The sequence below is a fragment of the Ambystoma mexicanum genome, chromosome 4q (genome assembly GCF_040938575.1).
Source record: "Ambystoma mexicanum isolate Mex_15411 chromosome 4q, UKY_AmexF1_1, whole genome shotgun sequence".
In the NCBI taxonomy this organism is placed as follows: domain Eukaryota; kingdom Metazoa; phylum Chordata; class Amphibia; order Caudata; family Ambystomatidae; genus Ambystoma; species Ambystoma mexicanum.
The window spans coordinates 305,371,473-305,392,186 of record NC_090928.1 but is presented as its reverse complement, the minus strand read 5'-3'; the positions used below and the strand labels follow the sequence as shown (position 1 = coordinate 305,392,186).

At 47.1% G+C, this 20,714-nt stretch overlaps 1 protein-coding gene and 1 long non-coding RNA gene across 4 annotated transcripts in view; one reads left to right on the top strand and one right to left on the bottom strand.

Moving 5' to 3' along the window:
• The window catches only part of TMEM181 (transmembrane protein 181), an 875,876-nt gene that overhangs the window by 771,125 nt on the left and 84,037 nt on the right, over nucleotides 1-20,714 (bottom strand). Inside the window, exon 1 of one of the 3 annotated variants that reach the window (XM_069607880.1) lies at nucleotides 7,655-7,813. The exons of the other annotated variants lie outside the window; for them this stretch is intronic. Coding sequence (XP_069463981.1) covers nucleotides 7,655-7,662 — 8 coding nt within the window. The 5' untranslated portion in view covers nucleotides 7,663-7,813. Of the gene's footprint in view, nucleotides 1-7,654; nucleotides 7,814-20,714 lie in introns of those variants that run through there. 3 annotated transcript variants of the gene reach the window in all.
• Nucleotides 7,873-20,714, top strand: part of LOC138467694 (uncharacterized) — a 31,369-nt gene continuing 18,527 nt past the window's right edge. The window contains exon 1 of the long non-coding RNA XR_011268128.1: nucleotides 7,873-8,689. This is a non-coding gene — a long non-coding RNA (uncharacterized lncRNA). The remainder of the gene's footprint in view (nucleotides 8,690-20,714) is intronic.

Here is a 20,714-nt window from a genome sequence, read left to right as displayed (position 1 = left end):
CGGAAGTGCGCACTACATTTACAACATCCATAGCAGCACGAGGTATGGATACTGACAGTTCCATCGAGCATGATCATATAATGTTATTCCATTTGCTGTACTTTCTTCTTTATTAACGCAAGTACTGTGTTTCAGGGAGAAGACGGAGCTTCCTCTACAATCACAACATCCAATTTAGATGTTGCAGATGTAAATAAATCGGAGAAATAAGTAAATTAAATCGGATCATATTTAGATATCCATTGATTCTTTTAGACAATGCATCATTTGTGGTTATCTCTTTATATGTACCTGTGCCGTCAACCCCAAGTGTGTGTTATGTTTACAAATTGAAAACCATACTAATGCTAGTGCTGTGTTTCAGGGAGTTGCTGAGGCGTCCTCTCCAATAAAATCATTCATGGCAGTCTTTGCAGAGCCAGAGGTATGGAAACTGACAGTTCCATCGAACTAGATCATCAGAGCTCGAATACTTGTCGTTTGATTGTTCTACACAATGTTTAATTTGTGTTTAGCGATTGAGATGTACCTGTGTGGTCGTCCTCACGTGTGTTTTATGTTTTCAATATTGTGATACATAGTAATGAAATTACTATGTTTCAGGGAGTCGATGAAGCGTCATTCCGTGCTGTCTATGTGGATCCAGAAAATATAGTCGTTGCAGCGCAAGAGGAAGGGAAGACATGTGGAAACCAATCGGAGCAACAGCATGCAGATATTGAAGTTTGAGTCAAGAAAGTTGCAAAGAAAAGAAAACAAAATAAGGTTAGTTACAAACAGTTCATATTTTTATACATTGTTTTGTGCTGGGGACTATATTATGTTTTTTTCTGTCAATTGTACTATACTTTATCTTGTGTTTAAACTGAACATCCCTTTTCCAATCTGTCCTCTAGTTACCCGTGGGTGTACGAACTATACATACACAGACAGTGAAGCAAATGAGAGATTTTGCTTGCCAGACCATTTACACTATGGAGGAAATATAATTCAGGCGTGGCGTGTTCAGACTCGAGATGCGATTGTCCAATGGCCAGAACATGAATTGAATGTGTCCGGAGAATCCAGCAAAGTTTTATTGGACCACTGCTACAGTGCGACTGCACCACCACAAGAAGATGATACTGGAGGTATTCACGATAGCTCTGAAGTAGTCGCAGATCAATTCACACAATCTACACCAGCAAAAAAAATGCAACCCAAAAAGCTATCGACATTGTTGTGTTTTCCCATCAATGTTCAAGTAACAGATGTTGAAATGACAGAGAATGAACCGGCAGCACTATTCACCGATGCATCAGAACATGATATCAGCGATATTAGTTTCAATTCTGGTGATATGTATACAACGATACAGTCCGAAACAACTGTGATGCAGGATGACAGTCAAATGCAAGAGAGCAAATACATAGTATACGACAGTTGTTTGATGGATATTTATAAGTATGCTTAAATGTGGGCAGAGGGGAAGTATGTGGGAAGACATTGATTCATGTGACTCGTCAAACACAAGGCAGTAACGTCAAAATACATGCTGCCTGTACATTACATCATACGTTCTCATGGTCTGCACAGCCGATGCTGGGGAAACTGCCAGCAGGCAATCTACTGTGTGCAGCTGCCTCATTTTTTAGTGGGTCCGAGTCTTTCTTTCAGTTTGTGGGTCTCCATTTCATTTCTAAAACGCAGTACTACAAATTCCAACATGATTATCTATTTCCGGCCATTAGTGATGCTTGGAAAATTGAACAATTGTCTCTAGAAAGTACATTCGAAGGCAAACGATTCAGCCCTGGATTTTCTGCCAAGTACTGCACCTACCACTTTCACAACATGGATAGTAAGAAAATTGTTAGTTCGGTGGTGGTGTAGATGTCCCAATGTAAATCCTCAGTGGCCATGGAGAAACTAGGATTTATAAAATCATTGGAATGTCTACAATCGAGGGGAATGCACATCGAACTCATAGCTACGGACAGACACGTTTCAATAGCCAAGACAATGAGAGAGCAGTTCCCACATATTAAACATCAATTTGACGTATGGCACCTTGCTAAATCAATCAATAAGAAAATCTCGGCTGCAGGGAAAAAAAGTTTGGAAAGTATTTCACAGTGGTCACAGTCTATCAGCAACCATCTATGGTGGAGCTCCAAAACTTGTGAGGGGTCAGTGGAAATCCTACTTGAAAAATGGCGGTCACTGATGCACCACTGTACCAACGTTCAACGCTGGACAGAAAACCAACATTTCCACCAATGTGAACATGGCCCTTTGTCCCCATAGGAGGCACGGAAGAAGAAGTGGTTGATTCCATCTTCACCTACACACAAAGCCATTGAGAAGATTGTTTTTGATAAAACTCTATCAAGAGATTTGAGGGGACTGACAGAATTCTGTCACACAGGAGGTTTGGAGGTGTTCCACAATATGTGCCTAAAGTACAGGCCAAAGCGATTGCATTTCGGCATACAGGGCATGAAACATAGGACTCTACTAGCGGTCTTAGCCCATAACGAGAATGTGTGCCGTGAACAATCTAGGACTACGGGAAATGTAGGGATGCTTCGCTACACTACGGCCTTTGCAAAAAGAAGTAAGAAATGGGTGGTCAAACCAGTATATGAGGAAATGGAGTTCAACTTTGTTAAAGGCCTTATTGTTAATGTACTAGAGAAGCGCACACATGGAATTTTGAGCGATTCTGTGCAGAGCACAGATACATTGCCACCAAACATTGACACTGTGCCATGTCCACCCAAAGAAGAGCTTGTTGAGAAGTACAAATCCCGGTTGAAATCATTATGATCTGATTGTCTTTTTGAAAGAAATGTTATTGTACAGTGTACATAAAAAGTATGCTAACCCTAACCCCTCCCTTCACCATCCTGGGTGGCGAACAACCTGGGTGTCATCTTTGACTTCTCTGTCTATTCACCTCATATCGCTGACCATGTCAATATGTGTATGAATATATTTTTGTTGTTGTAACTAAGCTTCGCAATCTCATGTAAATGCTGCACACTGTTACCTGGGGGGAGGCTTGCACATTACAAATAATAAAACAAACAAACAATAAATCTCACTTTCAACTCCTCGAGTACTTTATACTTTACCTCACCTTCCCCCAAAAAGTCAATGGGCCTCATTACACGGTAGGCGGTAAGGGTTTACCGGTACCGGTATTTTACTGGTACCGCTAAACCCATACCGCCTTACTACGAGGTCCCTTTGCGGGTTGGAGAATTTAACGCCTGCTTTTTGCAGGCGTTAAAAACCAACCCGCAAAGGGACCAGGGAGCTAATTACGGTACCGCAATTTGCGGCACCGTAATTAGCGCCTTTCCCATTCCCATAGAGCCCTATGGGGCAAAAATGGGAATGGGGAAGGGCAATGGGGGAAAGGGAAATGACCGCCCCGCCAACCTTGGAATAGGGCGGCAATTCCCCTTTCCACCAAGGCGGTGCCGGTATTTTACCAGCATGGACCAAGGTGCTAATAGCACCTTGGTCCACCGCCATCCGTGTAATGAGTCCCAATGTCTCCATAGTTATGGTTCTCTAGGGCTGCAAAGCTTGCGGACAACGAGGACAAACTTGGGGGCCTTGGAACGCGCCAAGCGAGGCGTTGCAGATGGGAGAGAAGCCAGTTCGCATTAGCACAGTGAGGCCTAGTACAAAGATGGAGTCGAAAATTCAAGTTCTCACAGATGGCTTTACACGGGATGTTGCAAAGTAAGAATGTATGCTCATGCAGAATGAAGGTCAGCAGCTTTGATTTTTTGCTGGCGGGCTGGAGAGGCCCACTACTCGCACTGGCAGTATAAGGTTCTATTGTTTTTTGACCTTGAGAGACAGGGACCATGCCGAAAGGACTTAATTTGAAGGAGGGGTGCAATAACGTAAGAGCCGATAAGGCTGAAAATTCTGAAACTACACCGAATTTCATGTTAGTTCAGTATATGAAAAATCGTTGCCACAAACAGTGCAATTACGGACTGCATACTCAGAGACAATGGAAATAGTAAATATAATGTAAGTAACTCTTTAGACGATTTTATACGGGAATATAATAACAATAGCGTTCAGTTAAAGACAGGTTAAGTTGTGCTTGTTCATTCTGGGTGGCATATTACAATGAAGAGCAAGTAAAACATTTGTGGGATCGTCTTTCTACCGGGCACATGGGCATGCATTTGCCCATTCGACACGCATGTAGACAAATAGTCGTTTCTCAGTGGTTCAATGTTAATAAATCATTACTTTGTGTGTTAACCCCGATTTCTTTCGTCAGTTTTCGCATTGCTTTTAGAGCCGAACATACTCCATTGCACTATCCTCGCAAGCAAATAGTTTCACCTCGGCCCTAATAAATAAAATGAATAACAGTAATAAAGATCGGCTGGCGAGACTAATTTCAATTTTTATGTTTTCAAACAGGTACATCCTAGCGTACTGCAACTGCCACCTATTCCAGACCCCGGCAGACGGATTCTTCAATCGACAGCTGCAGCTTCTTGTAAACAACTGCACTACATTGACTATCTTATGGAACGATCGCCAAAGGCCCATATGCCCTTACGCAGTACTAGCGGCTAGAAGCAACATATCAACCTTTACGGTGGCCTAGTGCCTAGTTGATGGAACAGCCTTGCGATTCACCGTGCGACCAAAGTGCTTCTTTTAACGAAAACCAACACCCTATGTACCATAAAGGAACAGCGCGTGACTCACGATAAACTTTAGCGGATTTGCGGATCGAGAGCAAAGAAAAAAAATTCCATTCGATTTAATAAGCCAATTGCTGAATATTCTCTAAACATTTAATGTCAAATAAAGTACTTTACCAAATGTACAATCTTGCTGTTTGATTTTAAAGTACAGTTTCATATTCCGAATTGTGGCGCGCTGTGTTGTGAGTTGATCTGTGTTGGTTTCCGGGTTCTGTGTGAAGTCGCGTAGAAGACGACTGGGTGCGTTTGCCTACGCAGCACAGTAACGTCACGGAGAGAGGCGGGGAATATGAACGTTTTGATAATGTCAGGCTCAGGGGCGGGGGATATGATTTAGTGCCGCAAAAGCAGGTCACACAGGGCGATGCGGAAAGTGATAAGATTATCACAAAATGGCGGCGCCCTACTGCCTGTTTTTGCGTGTGTTTAATGGACAAAAACTCGGGTAAGGTCCATAGGAAATATTTCCAATATTGACCGACTTAGGCTTAAAAACACATGGCCAACCCGTAGGGACAATAAAAATGTCTGACCGAACCATTCCTTTAACATATAGAGGTGAGTGTAACAAAGTGGATGTCCGGATACCAAAGGTAAGTTCATGGTGATTTATTGTTATTGTCCTGGTCCTGTACTCCATCATATTAAACACGGGGATGGTAGGGGACACTGAAGACACAACTTCACAAGGGAAACCCTGGGCTCACCCCCACACCCATACTTCTCAGCTTTCAGCTTTCTCTCTGTCTAACGGTCACACAGTAGAACCTCCAACACTAACATTCCACCAGATCATGACATCACACACAGCTACTCTCCAAGTCACATTACAGCACCTCTCCCTCCCGAGGGAAACACAAGAGAATGACTAAGGTAACGCGACCAGCACCAAAACCCTGGCCACCCAAACACAAACACGGTACCAGAAATCCCGCACACCGGCCGACTATGCCCAGAACCCCTGGCAACCTCAGCAGATAGGAACCACACACAAAGGGAACCAATCACAGGCCAAACCGGACCACGTAGAAAATGCCAACGGCACATTAACTCCATGACAACAACATGCCACGACCTTCGACACTTACTCCCCAAATCCCTCGATTCTCACCCTCGAGAACTAAAAACAATAAACTGTGCACTTACGCCTGTCCTGAGATGCCCCTCAGAACCTAGGGCTGCCACCCCTAGACATACTATTGTTAGATAACACTAACACAACTACCTAACCAAACTTACCCTCCTACGAACTAAACACCTTCCACTCCGGTCTGCCCCCAGGAGTATCAGAGCTGCACCTCTGAGCACAAACCAACCGCCCCCTAAACGGAACAACAACAAATGCCCAACAGCAACCAAGGGACCCACACAACACAACTCTGACTGCAGTACCACGAAGAACCGCACCCACAATACTGCTCCACTACCACTAAACCTTTGGCCATTTTCTCTCTCTTCACTACACCACCTCTAGACACACCAGCAAGACAACCTGATTTACCAAACTAGGAATCGGGAGGGAAACTGCACACCTTAGATCCAACACAGTAACTTCCTTGGTGCAAAACCAGGACCTATGGAAACAGGCAAAGCTGATGACCCTCAACATAGCGACCTACCTCGGCCCTTAGACCAAGCGCTACGAAACAACAAGAAACTTAAATACATACTCAGGCATAGCGACCAACCTCGGCACTTAAACCAGTGCTATGAAACAAAACAGCACAACACTGCCCTGAGAACAACACCCATGGCGACCTGGCCTGAATTTGCACCAGGCACTATGACCACAGAGCTACACTAAATCAACTCCAACCACAACACTCAGGAATCAGGCACAACTGAGATACACAACACCATAGCGACCTACCCCGGGGACAAACCAGGAACTATGGAACAACAGCAAAACACCGCCCTGAGATACACCACAAAACATAGTGACCTACCACGGCACTAGACTAGGCACTACGTAAACAGAACAACATAATGAGAACAGGCACACCAAGCACTCTGAACACACACATGGGCAATCAAACTAAACCCCTACACCAAAACACATAGCAACCTACCCCAGCACTAGAACCGGGCACTATGGGAAAAGACAACACCTACACTCTAACTGCTCCAACACATGCCTTAGCACACAGACATAGCGACCTACCCTGGCACTAGGACCAGGCACTATGAACCCCAATGAAGTATAAACATGCGACCCCACACATGCACCAACTCATTGCACACGCACCTACTCACCACACCCACACTACAAGGCACACACAAATAAGATTACACAGCTATGAAATGCACATTTCATTACATAATGCATGGAAAAAATAAAATATATGTGCAGACAACACTCGAAATGTGCAAGGTGTGGTATGCGCAGACAATACTTGAAATGTCACCCAACCCTGGGTAACTCCATCCGGCGAAATATCTGGGATGACCGGATGCCATGAGAGGATGTTCCACGCTGCAAGAAAGTCTGAGTTCCATATGAAAGAAACCACACCTAAAGAACTTATGTTCAAATTACTCAGTTCACGAGTAAACCTCTGATCACACTCTCTGAAGTTACGGTTTTACACTCCCTGAAGTTACGGTTTCTTTGGAACAGCATTCCATCCCTTCAATGGAACAAAAGAATTAAAACAGTAATTTACGAAAAATCATCACATTTCATCCCCCACCCTTACCTTGGGGATGAAATGGGGCAGAAGCACTCTTCCCTACTACCGAGGGCCCTATACTTCCACAGAAGGCCACAACAAAGGACACCACAGGCAACAAACAATGGCCTTCAAACACTAATAATAGAATACCCCCAGGACTTAAATGAGGGCGCTGGGTACCTATCATATTAACATGGGCCACAACATGTACTCTGTACTCACACCCACTCACACGGCCCGAGCACTAACCTGACCATTGCCCCATAGGCATGATGAATACCAGGCCAGCTCCGAAACTCTTGTGCCTAGTCCGAAATCAGCAAACATTACAGGAAATTGCTCCAAGATGGTTTGACTGGATTGCGATCATCACCTAACAACAGCCAGTCTATGCTCCAATGATACGCTCTCTCTCAGAAGCTTCCGAAACGCTGAGAACGAGGCTTGACACTCAGAAAAACAAACGATCACTGCACACATGACCACTGGGGACGCCTCTCCCAGTTGCGACGTCACTAGTTCACAGCAGGGCACAGTCCCTGCAACTTCCATCGGGACTAACTATAGACACTTCTACGCTCCCTTCAACCGGCATAGGCTAAAGTGTGTTACATCAGCGCAACACAAGAGAAGACCCCAGACACCCACGCACGCCGGCACGTTGCTTCCCCGGGTGCCCGGCAGCCAAATGAAACGCAGCATTTCACCTTCTGAAGATATCCGGCACCCCTACGCCAGCTGGCACCGGCGGGGAAGGGTCTGGCATCTGCGCAACGCCATTGGAAAAGCGCCAGGCACCCACCAATGCCAGGACACTGTTCTCCCCGGTTGTGAGCACGGGTCCTCTTGCGGCCAACACTAAAATCTCCAATGCCAGGGCACTGCCCCTCAGATGATCCGGAAAACGCAGGTGGCGCAGGGCTGCATTCACTCTGCGGCGTGCTGAACAGCAGAGGCATCGCTCAACCCACTCAGGACGGGGGAGCGCCGGCTCCAACACGGCTCACCATCCAGCGCCGCCAACCATGCGGCAGGGAGTTTGCACTCACAAACTCCACAGGTACCAACTGCCGACAGGGTGCCCCTCGTTTCACGTGAGGGGCAACAAACTTTACACGGCGGGCCAGCCAACACGGACCCGCCTGGGTCTGGGGGGACCTAATCGGGGGCGGTGTTCCAGGAGTGCTGCACCCTCCACCCCCAGCAGCACCGATGGAGAAGGCAATCCACCTACCATCCCATCCTCGTCACCAGTGTAACAAAGTGGATGTCCGGATACCAAAGGTAAGTTCATGATGATTTATTGTCCTGGTCCTGTACTCCATCAGATTAAACATGGGGATGGTAGAGGACACTGAAGACACAACTTCACAAGGGAAACACCGGGCTCACCCCCACACCCATACTTCTCAGCTTTCTCTCTGTCTAACGGTCACCCAGTAGAACCTCCAACACTAACATTGCACCAGCTCATGACATCACACACAGCTACTCTCCAAGTCACATTACAACAGTGAGCCAGGGTCTTTGGCTTGGCTCTTGAGAGCCAATAAGAAACGTAGCTGTATATGATCGATGGTGACGTTTTGCTGTCTTGTCCTGGAAACAGTCACACAAAATCAATGATACCAGGCATCCTGCCTATCTAACCCTGAATGCAAGCACTATACCTGACAACGCCCTGCCCCCAGTACTTTCAACGCAAAATCAATATCCCTGGCCCCCACAACTCCAGACCCATACCGGATGTCCAACATCCCCACCTTCCAAAACAAAATCTGCACCTAGCGTCATGCCTCCCCATCCCTCATAGCACATAACTCACCTGGGGCATCCTCCATCGACATTCCCTACTGAAGGAAAATCATGGAACTGGCCTTCTAAGTATATCAGATAATGCACAGTGAGATACAACGGATTGCCAGGATCGCACACTCTGGTTAGGAGATGACGCTGGGTTCTGAACCCACTCGGCACATTAGAGTATGACCACGTACAGTCTCAGCTCTTAAGGTAAAATAATACTCTATTTTGTGCCCTGTCCTGGGAAGAATACAAATCCAATTACAAATGAATCTAATGAACATATAAATCCTTACATGAAGCAAAACGAGTATGATTGTAGTTTTGCAATCTGATAACTTGCCCCCTTGGGTTTTGCAGTGGTACGGGTAATACTTTTAGACCCACAACAATAACAACATTTTGTAACAAGGTCACCTACTTTAAGTAATTGTTTGACACAGTAATGCACTTTTCAAAAAGCAAACTATGTGTGCTTGGGTCAAAACAGCAGATATGTAAATAACCCAGCATTTTTTCCTGGCAGAATGCATGGTTAGTTGCCCAGGGATCTGGGAAGAGTATTTCTATTTGTTATTTCTATAGCGCCACCCACCCAAAGGCCTCAGAGCGTTCACAAACAAGAAAACCCAAAAGAGGAAGAAAAGATTTCAGCAGGGTAGCTGGTCTTTACCTGTGTCAAAGAAATAGGTTTTAATGTTTTTTTTAAACTGCCCAAAAACAGTAATCCCTTTCAGAGCAGATGTCAAGGCATTCCAAAGAGAGGTGGCCAGACCTGAAAACTGGAGCAGCCAAGTTTCAAAGAGCACCAGGGACACTTGAGAAGGAGATATTTATTAGAGAGCAGAGTTCGCCAAATAGGTGCCTTCTTGATTCGTGCAGTAATGCAACAAGGTGCATTACCAAATAGGCACATGTCAGTGAGAGCTTTATATTGCACTCTCTGCTCCACCGGGAGCCAGCTCAACTTCCGACGTGCTTCAGAGACATGAGCTCCCTCCCCTAGTCCACAGACTGCTCGTGCAGACCCATTCTAAATAATTTGCAATTTGTTTAGATTCGTCTTAGATGTATTCGCTAAAAGGCTTGTGCAATAATCAAGTTTGGTTTTAGGTTTTAATGGTGTTAGAGGCCACCAGCGCCCTATTCTTCTCGGTAAGGTAGGGCTGAATTTGCCACAGTAGGCTAATCAAGTATGAACAAAACAATCTGAGGTATCTCACTTGTTTATTAGATGTTAGTTGCGGTGTCTGCTCATTTGGTTGAAAAAAAAAGATCGAATGACCATTTGGTCGAAACCAAATGGTCGGAAAAAAATGGTCTAGCATTTTTTTTTATTTATTTATATATATTTTTTCCGTGTTGTTCGGTTAAAAAAAAATGTATATATTAAAAGGGGGTTTGTGGTGGGGGAACCCCCCAAAAAAAAAATGTAAAAAAAAATTCGACCATTTGGATTTCGACCATTTGGTGTCGACCAAATGGTCATTCGACCATTTGGTTGTCGACCAAATGACTGGTAACCGTTAGTTGCAAATCCAAGTAGACACCCAACGTCTTGACATGGAGAACAACTGGAATAGTTTCACCTGCAATCATAAATTGATCATATTGAGGGTCCAAGTTCCTCAACCTCTTCTCAGTTCCAATGAGGATCAATTCAGTCATTTAGGGCAAGATAATTAAATGCCATCCAAGACTGGATAGCCTGAGACATTTGGTTCACTCTAACCACATCCTGGAAATAATCCCCAGAAAGCTTGAGGAGGACCTGGGTATCATACTCGTAATGTGGAAATTGGACACCCAGGCCACGCAAAAGGTCACACAGGGACCTAATGTAAACATGTCATGCTGGTCAGGCTTGGTGACCTCTTGGTCGTCACTTAGTTTGTTTTCCGCCTCCTCCTCACCTGCATCTTCTGGTGATGTTGAAAGTAGTTTCCCTTTATTCCTTCAAGGCTGATGTTTTTCTCGTAGAGGTACGACCTCCCTCAGGTAGAAGCCAGTCTGCTGCCTTTTCTGAACTGACAGGCAGAGGACCACCACCCGAGAGAGGCAGTGAGAGGAAAAAGCCAAAGGCAGAAAAAACCTCTCAGCTATGTTGTAGGGTTCATAGACATAATTTCGAATACAAAATATTCGAAAGTCAAAAAGTCGAAAAAAAAACGTCGAAAAAAAAAATGTCGAATTTTTTTTTAATGACGTTTTTTTTTCGAAATGGGGGGGTTCCCCCCAACCCCCTTTTTTTATTTTTACCTATTTTTTTCACAGAAACTAGAGCCAAAAAAAAAATATCGAAAAAAAAAACAATTCGACATTTTGTTTTTCGACATTTTTGATTCGACTTTTTTTACTTTCGAAATTATGTTTCCGAAATTATGACTGGACACCATGTTGTAGAGCTTGGCTGGTTGTAGTAGCAAGGCAGAGTTGTTTGTTGCTTGTTGCAGATCAATCCCCGAAGGAGAAGGGACCGGCAGGTTCACTGTAAGGGACTGTCTGCAATAGGTAAGAGGACCCGAGAAGTTCCAAGGTATACCGATGGTACAGGAGCAACCACTGAGGGAGAAACGAGGAACGATGTTTGCGGGGCTGAGGACCCAAAGGTAACACAGTGAGTGGTCTGGCCATGGGAGGATGAATCCACTGAGGGTGAAAGAGGAGTACAGCAGAGGGTCGGAAGGGGGAGTGAGAAAAGCAAGTAAAGAAGCAAGACGGGGAAGTTCTGCTAACAGGTAGCGGAATGTAGTCAGGTAGAAGCGGAGGCGGGAGCAAAGAAGAACCGCGATCGGCGCAAGGAAAGTCCCGCTCCAAGAGCCACGGTAAGAAACGAAACACCAGAAACGAAACACCAGAAGGGAAGAGAGCCACTAGGGCAGAGAGGTAGCAGGCGAAAATACGAGCCAAATAGAGTGGAAGCAAAACATAGAAGAGAGCACCAAGATACAGCGCGAAAACCCAGGAGAAAGCGTAGGGTTGCAACGCTCCGCAGAGAAGGCGGGACGTGGCTTTAAGGAAAATGAAACATCCATGAGGAAAAAGACTAGACCCACACACCAGGAAGCAACAAAAGGAAAACGGAACAATCAATGGTGCCTTAGTTTCCACACGCTCCATAGGCACCAAGGGGGGGAAGCGCATGACAGTATACGCCCTCCTTGTGGGTGGACCACCTGGCTTTCTGGGATGGCATTGTTGAAATCTGTGTAGCAGCCTAGGGGCATGCAAGTGGGACTTGGGCTCCCAAGAGTCTTCTGATTGAGGGTATCCTTTCTAATGAACTAGGTATTCTAGGCAACCTTTTCTATATCTGGAGTCCATAAATCTGGCCACCTCGTATTCATCCGGTGTGACATCTTTGATGACCTGGTTCCAAGGACATGGACATTGGTAAGGATCGGGATGGTATTCTTTGAGCAACGATGAGTGAAAGACTGGATGTATGCGTCTCATGTGCTTAGGCAGCTGTAGACGATAAACCACTGGATTGATCCGCTCTGATATCGGAAAAGGATCCAAATACCTTGGCGACAATTTTGACAACCTCAACCAATGCGGAAGGTATTTAGTCGAAAGCCAGACTTTGGTTCCCTTCTCCCAAATCAGTGAGGGTTGACTTTGTGGATCGGCTTGCATAGAGTAGCGGAACTGAGTGGCTTGGAGTGCTTTACTGGGGATGGCATGTGCATCAGAGATATTAGAGAACATAGCGTCCACTGACGGGACAGCGAATGTCTGCAAGTCTCGGGTAACAGAGCACGAGGGTGAAAACCGTAGAAACAGTAGAAAGGACTCAGGGTGGTGGTGCTGTGTTTGGAGTTATTATAGGAGAATTCAGTGGTTGGGAGTAAGGCCACCCAATTCTATGGCAAGACTGGAGGCGAGCATTATGCTTCATCTTCATTTATTCTACTCTTCAGCAGTTCAACAAAAACACAAAATCAGAAAAACTGTGAAAAGTGTTAGAACAAACTTTTCTCTTCTTTTTTTTTTTTTTTTTTTTTAACTACAACCCCCATGAGTCTCTGTAGTCCATGCTCCATCTACCAGTCACAACCCACTTCCTGTGCTTGGACTCCTCCTCTTCTTTTACTGCTCTTCAAGCAGATAAGTACTATTTCTTTCCTCTCCGTATGCCCGCGCAAAGCAGACTGAGTGAGAGGGAGAATTTTTAGTCAAAGGTGTGGAATAAGGAGCTGAGAGTGATTGCACTTCAATGTGAGCGTGAGAATGATTATTTGAAAGCGAGAATATAGCCTTATTGGTATCTATTCACAGGTGCGCGTCCGCGCAGCGATTTAGAAGTCTAGTATTCGCTAGCCGCGGAGGATTGTCGCGGAACTCAGAGAAAGTTTTTCTCGGGAGAATTTTTAGACATATTCCCGGCCGCGAGGCCGTCGGCCCCGTGTCGAATGCCCGACACCTTTGGGGTTTGTCCAGTCAGAAACAGCGGAGGCCCGCAGCGAGCCAAGCTCATAACATTGAGCGTACAGCCCCCACCCTCGAGGAGGCGGAGCTAGCGCGCAAAGCATGGAGCCTCGCGCTCACACAACATGACCCCCACCCGCGGGTGGGCGGAGCTAAGCGCGAAGTATCGCGTTGTACCATCTCAGGGAATGCCGGCGACGCCTCTACATAACAGGCAATCCCAGGAGCCGAGCAAGAAGCATTGTGAGTCGAAAGACAGACGGTCATACGATTACAGCGATCGTTCGGTCGCGTGCGTCAAGGCTTAGATAAAGCACTGTCCCTGCAGTTCAGCAGCCAGCGAACTCTAAGAGGACACAGGTCTGTAGACCGGGACGCTGCCGAGGAGCAGCATATATGACGCAGTGAGGGTGAGATCCCTCACAGGAGCCGGAAGGCGAAATACGGACGACGGTGCAGCCACTAAAAGAAATAAATATATAATAAAATTATAAGGACATCATAAGAGAGCAGTGGGCGTGCCGGAGACACCTGTTCAAGGTAACACTAGGCACACAGCACAAAAAAAAAAAAAAGAAAAGAAAAGAATGTCGGAATTCGAATGGAGCGAGGAAGAGCAATCCCATGACCTCGCTGCCAGCTTTAAGCATGTGCTGGGTAGCTCTCTTACGGATGCAGTGGCGGAAGGGGTAAGACCCCTACAAGAGAGGCTGGAGACGTTGGAAGCTATGCTTTCTCAGCCGAATACAAGCACCAAAGTCGATAAGCGCACGCCCACGGAACCCTTGAAGGAGGGACATAAGGGGAGTAAGCTGGCCCTCAAGAGGAAACCCTCTGACGACCCCCGGGGCCCATTGGAAGAGGCGACAGATTTGGCCTTGGAGGTGCCTGACGCTTTTGCGAAGCTTAAAGAAGCTTACCTGCAGAGGCAGGCAGTGCCGAACCTCACGACCCCCGCTCCAGGGGAGGACAACACTGGAGAAGACCCTGGCTCGGAAGAGGAGCTAACTGAGGATCAGGCCTCATTCGAGGAAGAGGAGGCCGAGGAGGAGGACTGGGCCAAGCCCAGCGGAGGAAAGAGAGCTAAGAAGGAAAAGCACCTCCTAGAGGCTCAGGATGATATGTTCGACCCAGACGCCATCCACAATCCTAGATCCACGGAGTGGCAACCTTCCCCCCGAGTAACGCAGTATATGGCAGCAAGGTTACGTAAACCGCTAGACAAAGAAGTGCGGCAGCGCCTGCGAGCGGAGTGCCCACGCCCCCAATTGCCGGGGAAGGTAGCGGAAGCCCCAGAGCTAGACCCGAAAATGCTGACTTTCGTGTCGAAGACGAGCAAAGACCCCCGCCAGGGCATAGATAGATCCTGGAAGAGCTGCCAGGAGAAGGTTTTAGATCTAGCAGGCCCTCTCGCCAAAATTATGGACCTCGCAGAAAGAGCGAAGGACACAGGAGAGGAAGTGGACCCAGATGCCTTAGCAGGATGGGCCCAAAGAGCAGTCTGCCTGCTCAGAAACGCAAACTGTGCCATCGCGTCCGAAAGGCGTAAAGGCCTATTACTCAAGATAGACTCGAAGCTTAGCGATCTATCTTCATACGAAGCGGGGGAAGGAGCCCAAGGCCTACTGTTCGGCGAGACCTTCGGAAAGGAGATGGGCCGGTTTGTCGGCACTTTCGCTTCCCTAGAGAAGGCACAAGCATCAATCCGAAAGATTTTCCCAAGTAGGGTTTTTGGAGGGACCAGCCGCTACAGGGGTCGCGCAGCTGGTCGCAGTCAGGGAGGAAGAAGACCCCATAACCCCAGGGCGCAATACTGGGAGAATAGAAGTCAAGACTCGTTCTTCCCATCCAGAGGGAGATCCCAGAGAGGTCGCTGGTCCAGAGGTTCAGGACGAGGCCAGGGATTCACACCAGGTGAGAGAGAGTTACTACGCGCCAGTTGGGGGGAGGACGCGCATATTTTTAAGGAATTGGCGCAAGCTTTCAAGCGATTCCTGGGTCTTGCAAACTGTCAAAGGCCTTCAGATAGATTTTATAGAGACCCCGGTGCAGCAGCGCAAGCCACAGGGGCAGACATTAGCACAGGCAGAGCAAGCGTGTCTGGACAACGAGATAGCGCAGCTAGCCAGCAAGCAAGCGATAGAAAAATGCCATACAGCACCGAAGTTTGTGAGCAATATGTTCCTAGTGCACAGGAAGGAGAAGGTTCGACCGGTGATAAACCTCAAGGAACTGAACGGCTGGATAACATACCGGCATTTCAAGATGGAAGGCGTCCATCAGCTCAGAGACTCCTTAAGAGAAGGAGACTGGCTGACGCGATTAGATCTGAAAGACGCCTACCTCACGGTTCCTGTTCTCGAGGAGTTCAGACCGTTCCTAGCTTTTCGCTGGCGGAGTCAATTCTGGCAATTCAAGACAATGCCATTCGGTCTTGCATCCGCTCCCTGGGCATTTACGAAGCTGATGAAGCCGGTGGCAGCAGCGATCAGGGAGAAAGGTGTCAGGTTAATTGTCTATCTGGACGACCTCCTACTTATGGCGGAGGATCGGGAAGTGTTAGTATACCAGACGAGATGGGTACAGGACCTTCTGACCTCTCTAGGTTTCCTTGTAAATACCGAGAAATCGGATACCACACCAGCACAGAGGCTGGATTTCCTGGGGTTCGTTTTAGACACCAAGAAAGCGACACTGGAACTTCCAGCTCGGAAGATGAAAGATATCAAGAGAGAGATCAGAGTATGCTTAGAGAAGAAACGAGTATCGCTCAGAACCTTAGCGAGGATAGTAGGGCTGCTAGCAGCATCGATCCAGGCCATATTTCCGGGTCCCTTGCACTACCGAGCGCTGCAGAGATTGAAGATAAAGCACCTGCAGCAAGGGCTGAAATACCACCATCAAGTACCGCTAGATCAAGATTCCATTACAGAACTAGAGTGGTGGTTAAAGAATATGGATGCTTGGAATGGACGCGCCATATTCGGGGACAAGCCGGATCTAATCATAGAATCGGACGCCAGCCGAAAGGGCTGGGGAGCCAGATGCGGTCAGCTGCAGACCGGAGGCAAGTGGAGCGAAGAGGAACTCCAGCTGCACATAAACTGCCTGGAGCTTCTGGCAGGATCGTTCGCGATCAAGGTTTTTACGAAAGAGAGAGTGCGTTCTTGTGTCCTGCTGAAGATGGACAACATTTCAGCAGTGCGATACATCAACCACCTAGGTGGGACGAGGTCCAAGATGTTAGCGGAGCTGGCAAAAGACCTGTGGCATTTCTGTCTACAATCAGGGACGTCAGTGACGGCAGAGTACCTACCGGGGTCATTGAACGCAGTAGCGGATTGGAACTCTCGCTACCTGACGGACTCCAGCGATTGGAAACTGGACCCAGCGGTGTTTCAGAAGCTGAACACGAGATGGGGACCGCTGCAGATAGACCTCTTCGCATCCCGCCTCAATGCTCAGACGAGCCGCTATTACAGTTGGAGATTAGACCCAGGAGCGCTGGGATCGGATGCATTCCTGCAAGAGTGGTCAGGAGGGCCGCACTACGCTTTCCCTCCCTTCATGATGTTGAGCAGAGTACTAGCGAAATGTCGGAGGGAGAGGGCGGAGTTGGTACTGATTGCACCGTTATGGAAGGCTCAAGTGTGGTTTCCCGCCTTAATGGAGTTAGTGACGGACGTCCCCAGGATTCTCCCCGAAGGAGTGGGACTCCTCACGGACCCAGCTGGATCGTGTCATCCTCTGAGAGTGAGAGGGACACTCCCGCTAGTCGCGTGCAGGATATCAGGAAGCGTTGGGCGCTGCCGGGAATTTCGGATCAGGCTGCTCAGCTCATCGCGGAATCCTGGGCTCCATCCACTAGGAGGAGCTACGACGCAGCTTGGGCAAAATGGACGAGCTGGTGTAAGAACAGAAGTGTTCATCCCGTTTCTGCACCTCTAGTGGAGATTCTAAACTTTCTAGCGAGCCTGTTGCAGAATGGGAAAGCCTTTCGCACAATAGGAGTTTACAGATCGGCAATTTCAGCCGGGCACATACCGATAGACAACGTCCCCGCCGGGGAACATCCGGCAGTGGTGAGGCTCATCAGAGGTGCAAGATTCAGAGTTCCTCCAGAGCCCAGGTATAAGACGACTTGGGAGGTTGCATCTGTGTTAAACCTACTATCTTGCTGGCCGACGGATAGTTTCCTGTCAAGCAAGCAGTTATCAGGAAAGTTAGCTATGTTGCTATGTCTAGTGTCTTGCAAAAGAGTATCGGACGTAAGAGCACTAGAGATTAATAGACGGTCCTTTGGCCCAGAAGGCGTTACGTTCTCTATTGTAAAGAGGACCAAGACGGGAACATCCACAGTGCACTATCCTTATTTCCCGAACAATTCAAAATGGTGCGTAGCACGGTGTATTAAGGAGTACGAGAATAGAACTGCTGAGAACGGAGCAGCGCATACCACTCAGCTATTAATAGCGCGCAGAAAGCCTTTTCAAGCAGTTACGACAGCCACCATCGCCAGATGGGTTAGAGAGATCATGCAAGCAGCTGGTGTGAATGTGAGCGTGTATGGAGCTCATTCAGTAAGGGGAGCAATGGCCTCCTCGGCCGCAAGAGCGGGAGTGCCTTTGAGCGAGATAATGCTAGCCGCAGATTGGTCGAGTGAGCAAACGTTTAAAGAATTTTATTTTAAGCCATCTGAGAGTTTAGCTAATACAGTGATGGGGAAGCTTTGAACAAGCATAATGCTCGCCTCCAGTCTTGCCATAGAATAAAGATTACCCCTGCTAGCTGCGCAGGAAGTATTAATTCTATTAAAGACTAAGGAGGCGAGCATTAAATTCCCGCCCATGTTTTTTTTTCGGTACTTGTATAATTGTCAGTGCATTATATGAACAAGTACGTTCGTACACACCACCCTAATATCTCCTATCGTTATTCATTTGCATAGGAGAAGACCAGAAGAATAGCTGAAAGCTGTATAGCAGAGGAGAGCGACAGACGTCCGGAAGGCACCAGCGGCTGAGTTTAACAGTTCTAGAGGACCTTCGCTACGTTGGCGAGGACAAGTTAATTACATGAGAAGCTGTCAGAGCGAGTAAAAGCAGAGGAGGAGTCCAAGCACAGGAAGTGGGTTGTGACTGGTAGATGGAGCATGGACTACAGAGACTCATGGGGGTTGTAGTTAAAAAAAAAAAAAAAAAAAAAAAAAGAAGAGAAAAGTTTGTTCTAACACTTTTCACAGTTTTTCTGATTTTGTGTTTTTGTTGAACTGCTGAAGAGTAGAATAAATGAAGATGAAGCATAATGCTCGCCTCCTTAGTCTTTAATAGAATTAATACTCCCTGCGCAGCTAGCAGGGGTAATCTTTATTGTCCTGTTGTGAATTGATATAGCATCAGAGATATTGTTCTAGTAAGGCGTTAAGCCTCTCCGTTTGCCCATTCGTTTGTGGGTGGAAACCCGAGGACAATGCCCTTTCTATTCTTAGTTTGGAACCGAGGGCCCCCCAAAAGCGTGAGGTGTACTAGCTACCCCAATTGGATATTATCTTTTCAGGTAGTCCATGGAGACGAAAAATGGTGAATACAGCAGCCATTTCTGTGGTGGTTGGGAGTCCGGGTAGTGGAGAGAAGTGTACCATCTTGGTGAACATGTCAACCGTGACCATTATACAAGAACAGCCCACTAAGGGCAGCAGATCTACTATAAAGTCAGTAGACCAGACACTCCAGGGTTTTGTTGGAAGGGTCGCTTGTTGCGACAAACTGATAGGCTTTTGGAGGCAGTATTTAGCGCAGCAACAAACGGGACAGGACTGGACGTAGTTGTTGGCGTCTGAAGTTAAACCAGGCCCCTAGAACTGTCTTTTGAGGAGTTCCGTGGTGTTGGGTCCTCCCCGATGATCAGCCAAGGGACTGTCATGGCACCACTTCAAAGCGAGACGCCGAGTGTCAAGATCCGGAAGAAACAACCGTTTGTTGACAAACAGCAAACCGTCTTGTTTGTTGACTACCTCTTGATGAGTTTAAGCTGGAAGGATGGAAATACGACCAGTAGCCATCCTTACCTGTTGCAGAACGGTAGAGACATGGTTGACTATTTTGCATGAAGGGATGATCGGCTCAGGTAGATGCTCCAAGGAGACCCCTGGTATAGGTTCGCAGGAGAGTGCATTTGCAAGCACGTTCTTGGATCCGGGTAGGTACATAATAGAAAAATCGTATTGGGCAAAGAAATGCGCCCACCAAGCTTGCCTGGAATTGGTTAATTCCATCTGTTGAATGATTTTTTTGGTTTTGGGTTTTATGGTCTGTTCTTAGGATGAAAGGGTAAGCAGCACCTTGGAGCAGATGACGCCATTCCTCACAGGCGGTCTTCATGGTGAGGAGTTCTTTTTCTATTATAGAATAGTTGGTCTGACTGGGTGTGAGAGTTTTTCAAATATAGGCCACCGTATGTTCCTTACCTTGGAACTCTTGTAACAAAGCGGCTCCTAGAGCTGCTGCCGAGGCATCCGTCTCTACAATGAAAGGCCGTCCCTGATCAGGCTGCCAAAGGAGAGGAGCCGCACAGAAGAGCTGTTTAAATTGGAGGAAGGACTCATCCGCCGGTCTGGTCCAAATGAACGGTTCCGAGGATTTCTTCAGAAGAGCAGTGATAGGCAAGACGGTTTCAGAGAAGGCTGCTAAAACTTTGCGGTAGAAGTTCGGTAGTCCTAGAAATTTCTGAACCTCCTTCACTGAAACAGGAGCAAGCCATTTGAGAATAGCCTCTACCTTCTGCGGATCCATCTGAACCCCGGCGCTTGATAGTATCAATCCTAGGTAAGGAACCGTGGTAGCTTGAAACGCACACTTTTCTGGTTTGATCAGTAGATGATTATCTCTGAGCTGTTGTAGCACCTGACAGAGGTGTTCTTGATGAAGTTGATGAGAAGACAAATAAACCAAGATATCTGCAAGGTACACAACGGTATTGTGGTACAGAAGATCCAAAAACAGGTGATCCATGAATCTTTGAAATATGGATGGGGCTTTCACTAACCCAAATGGCATGACCTGGTGCTTAAAGTGCC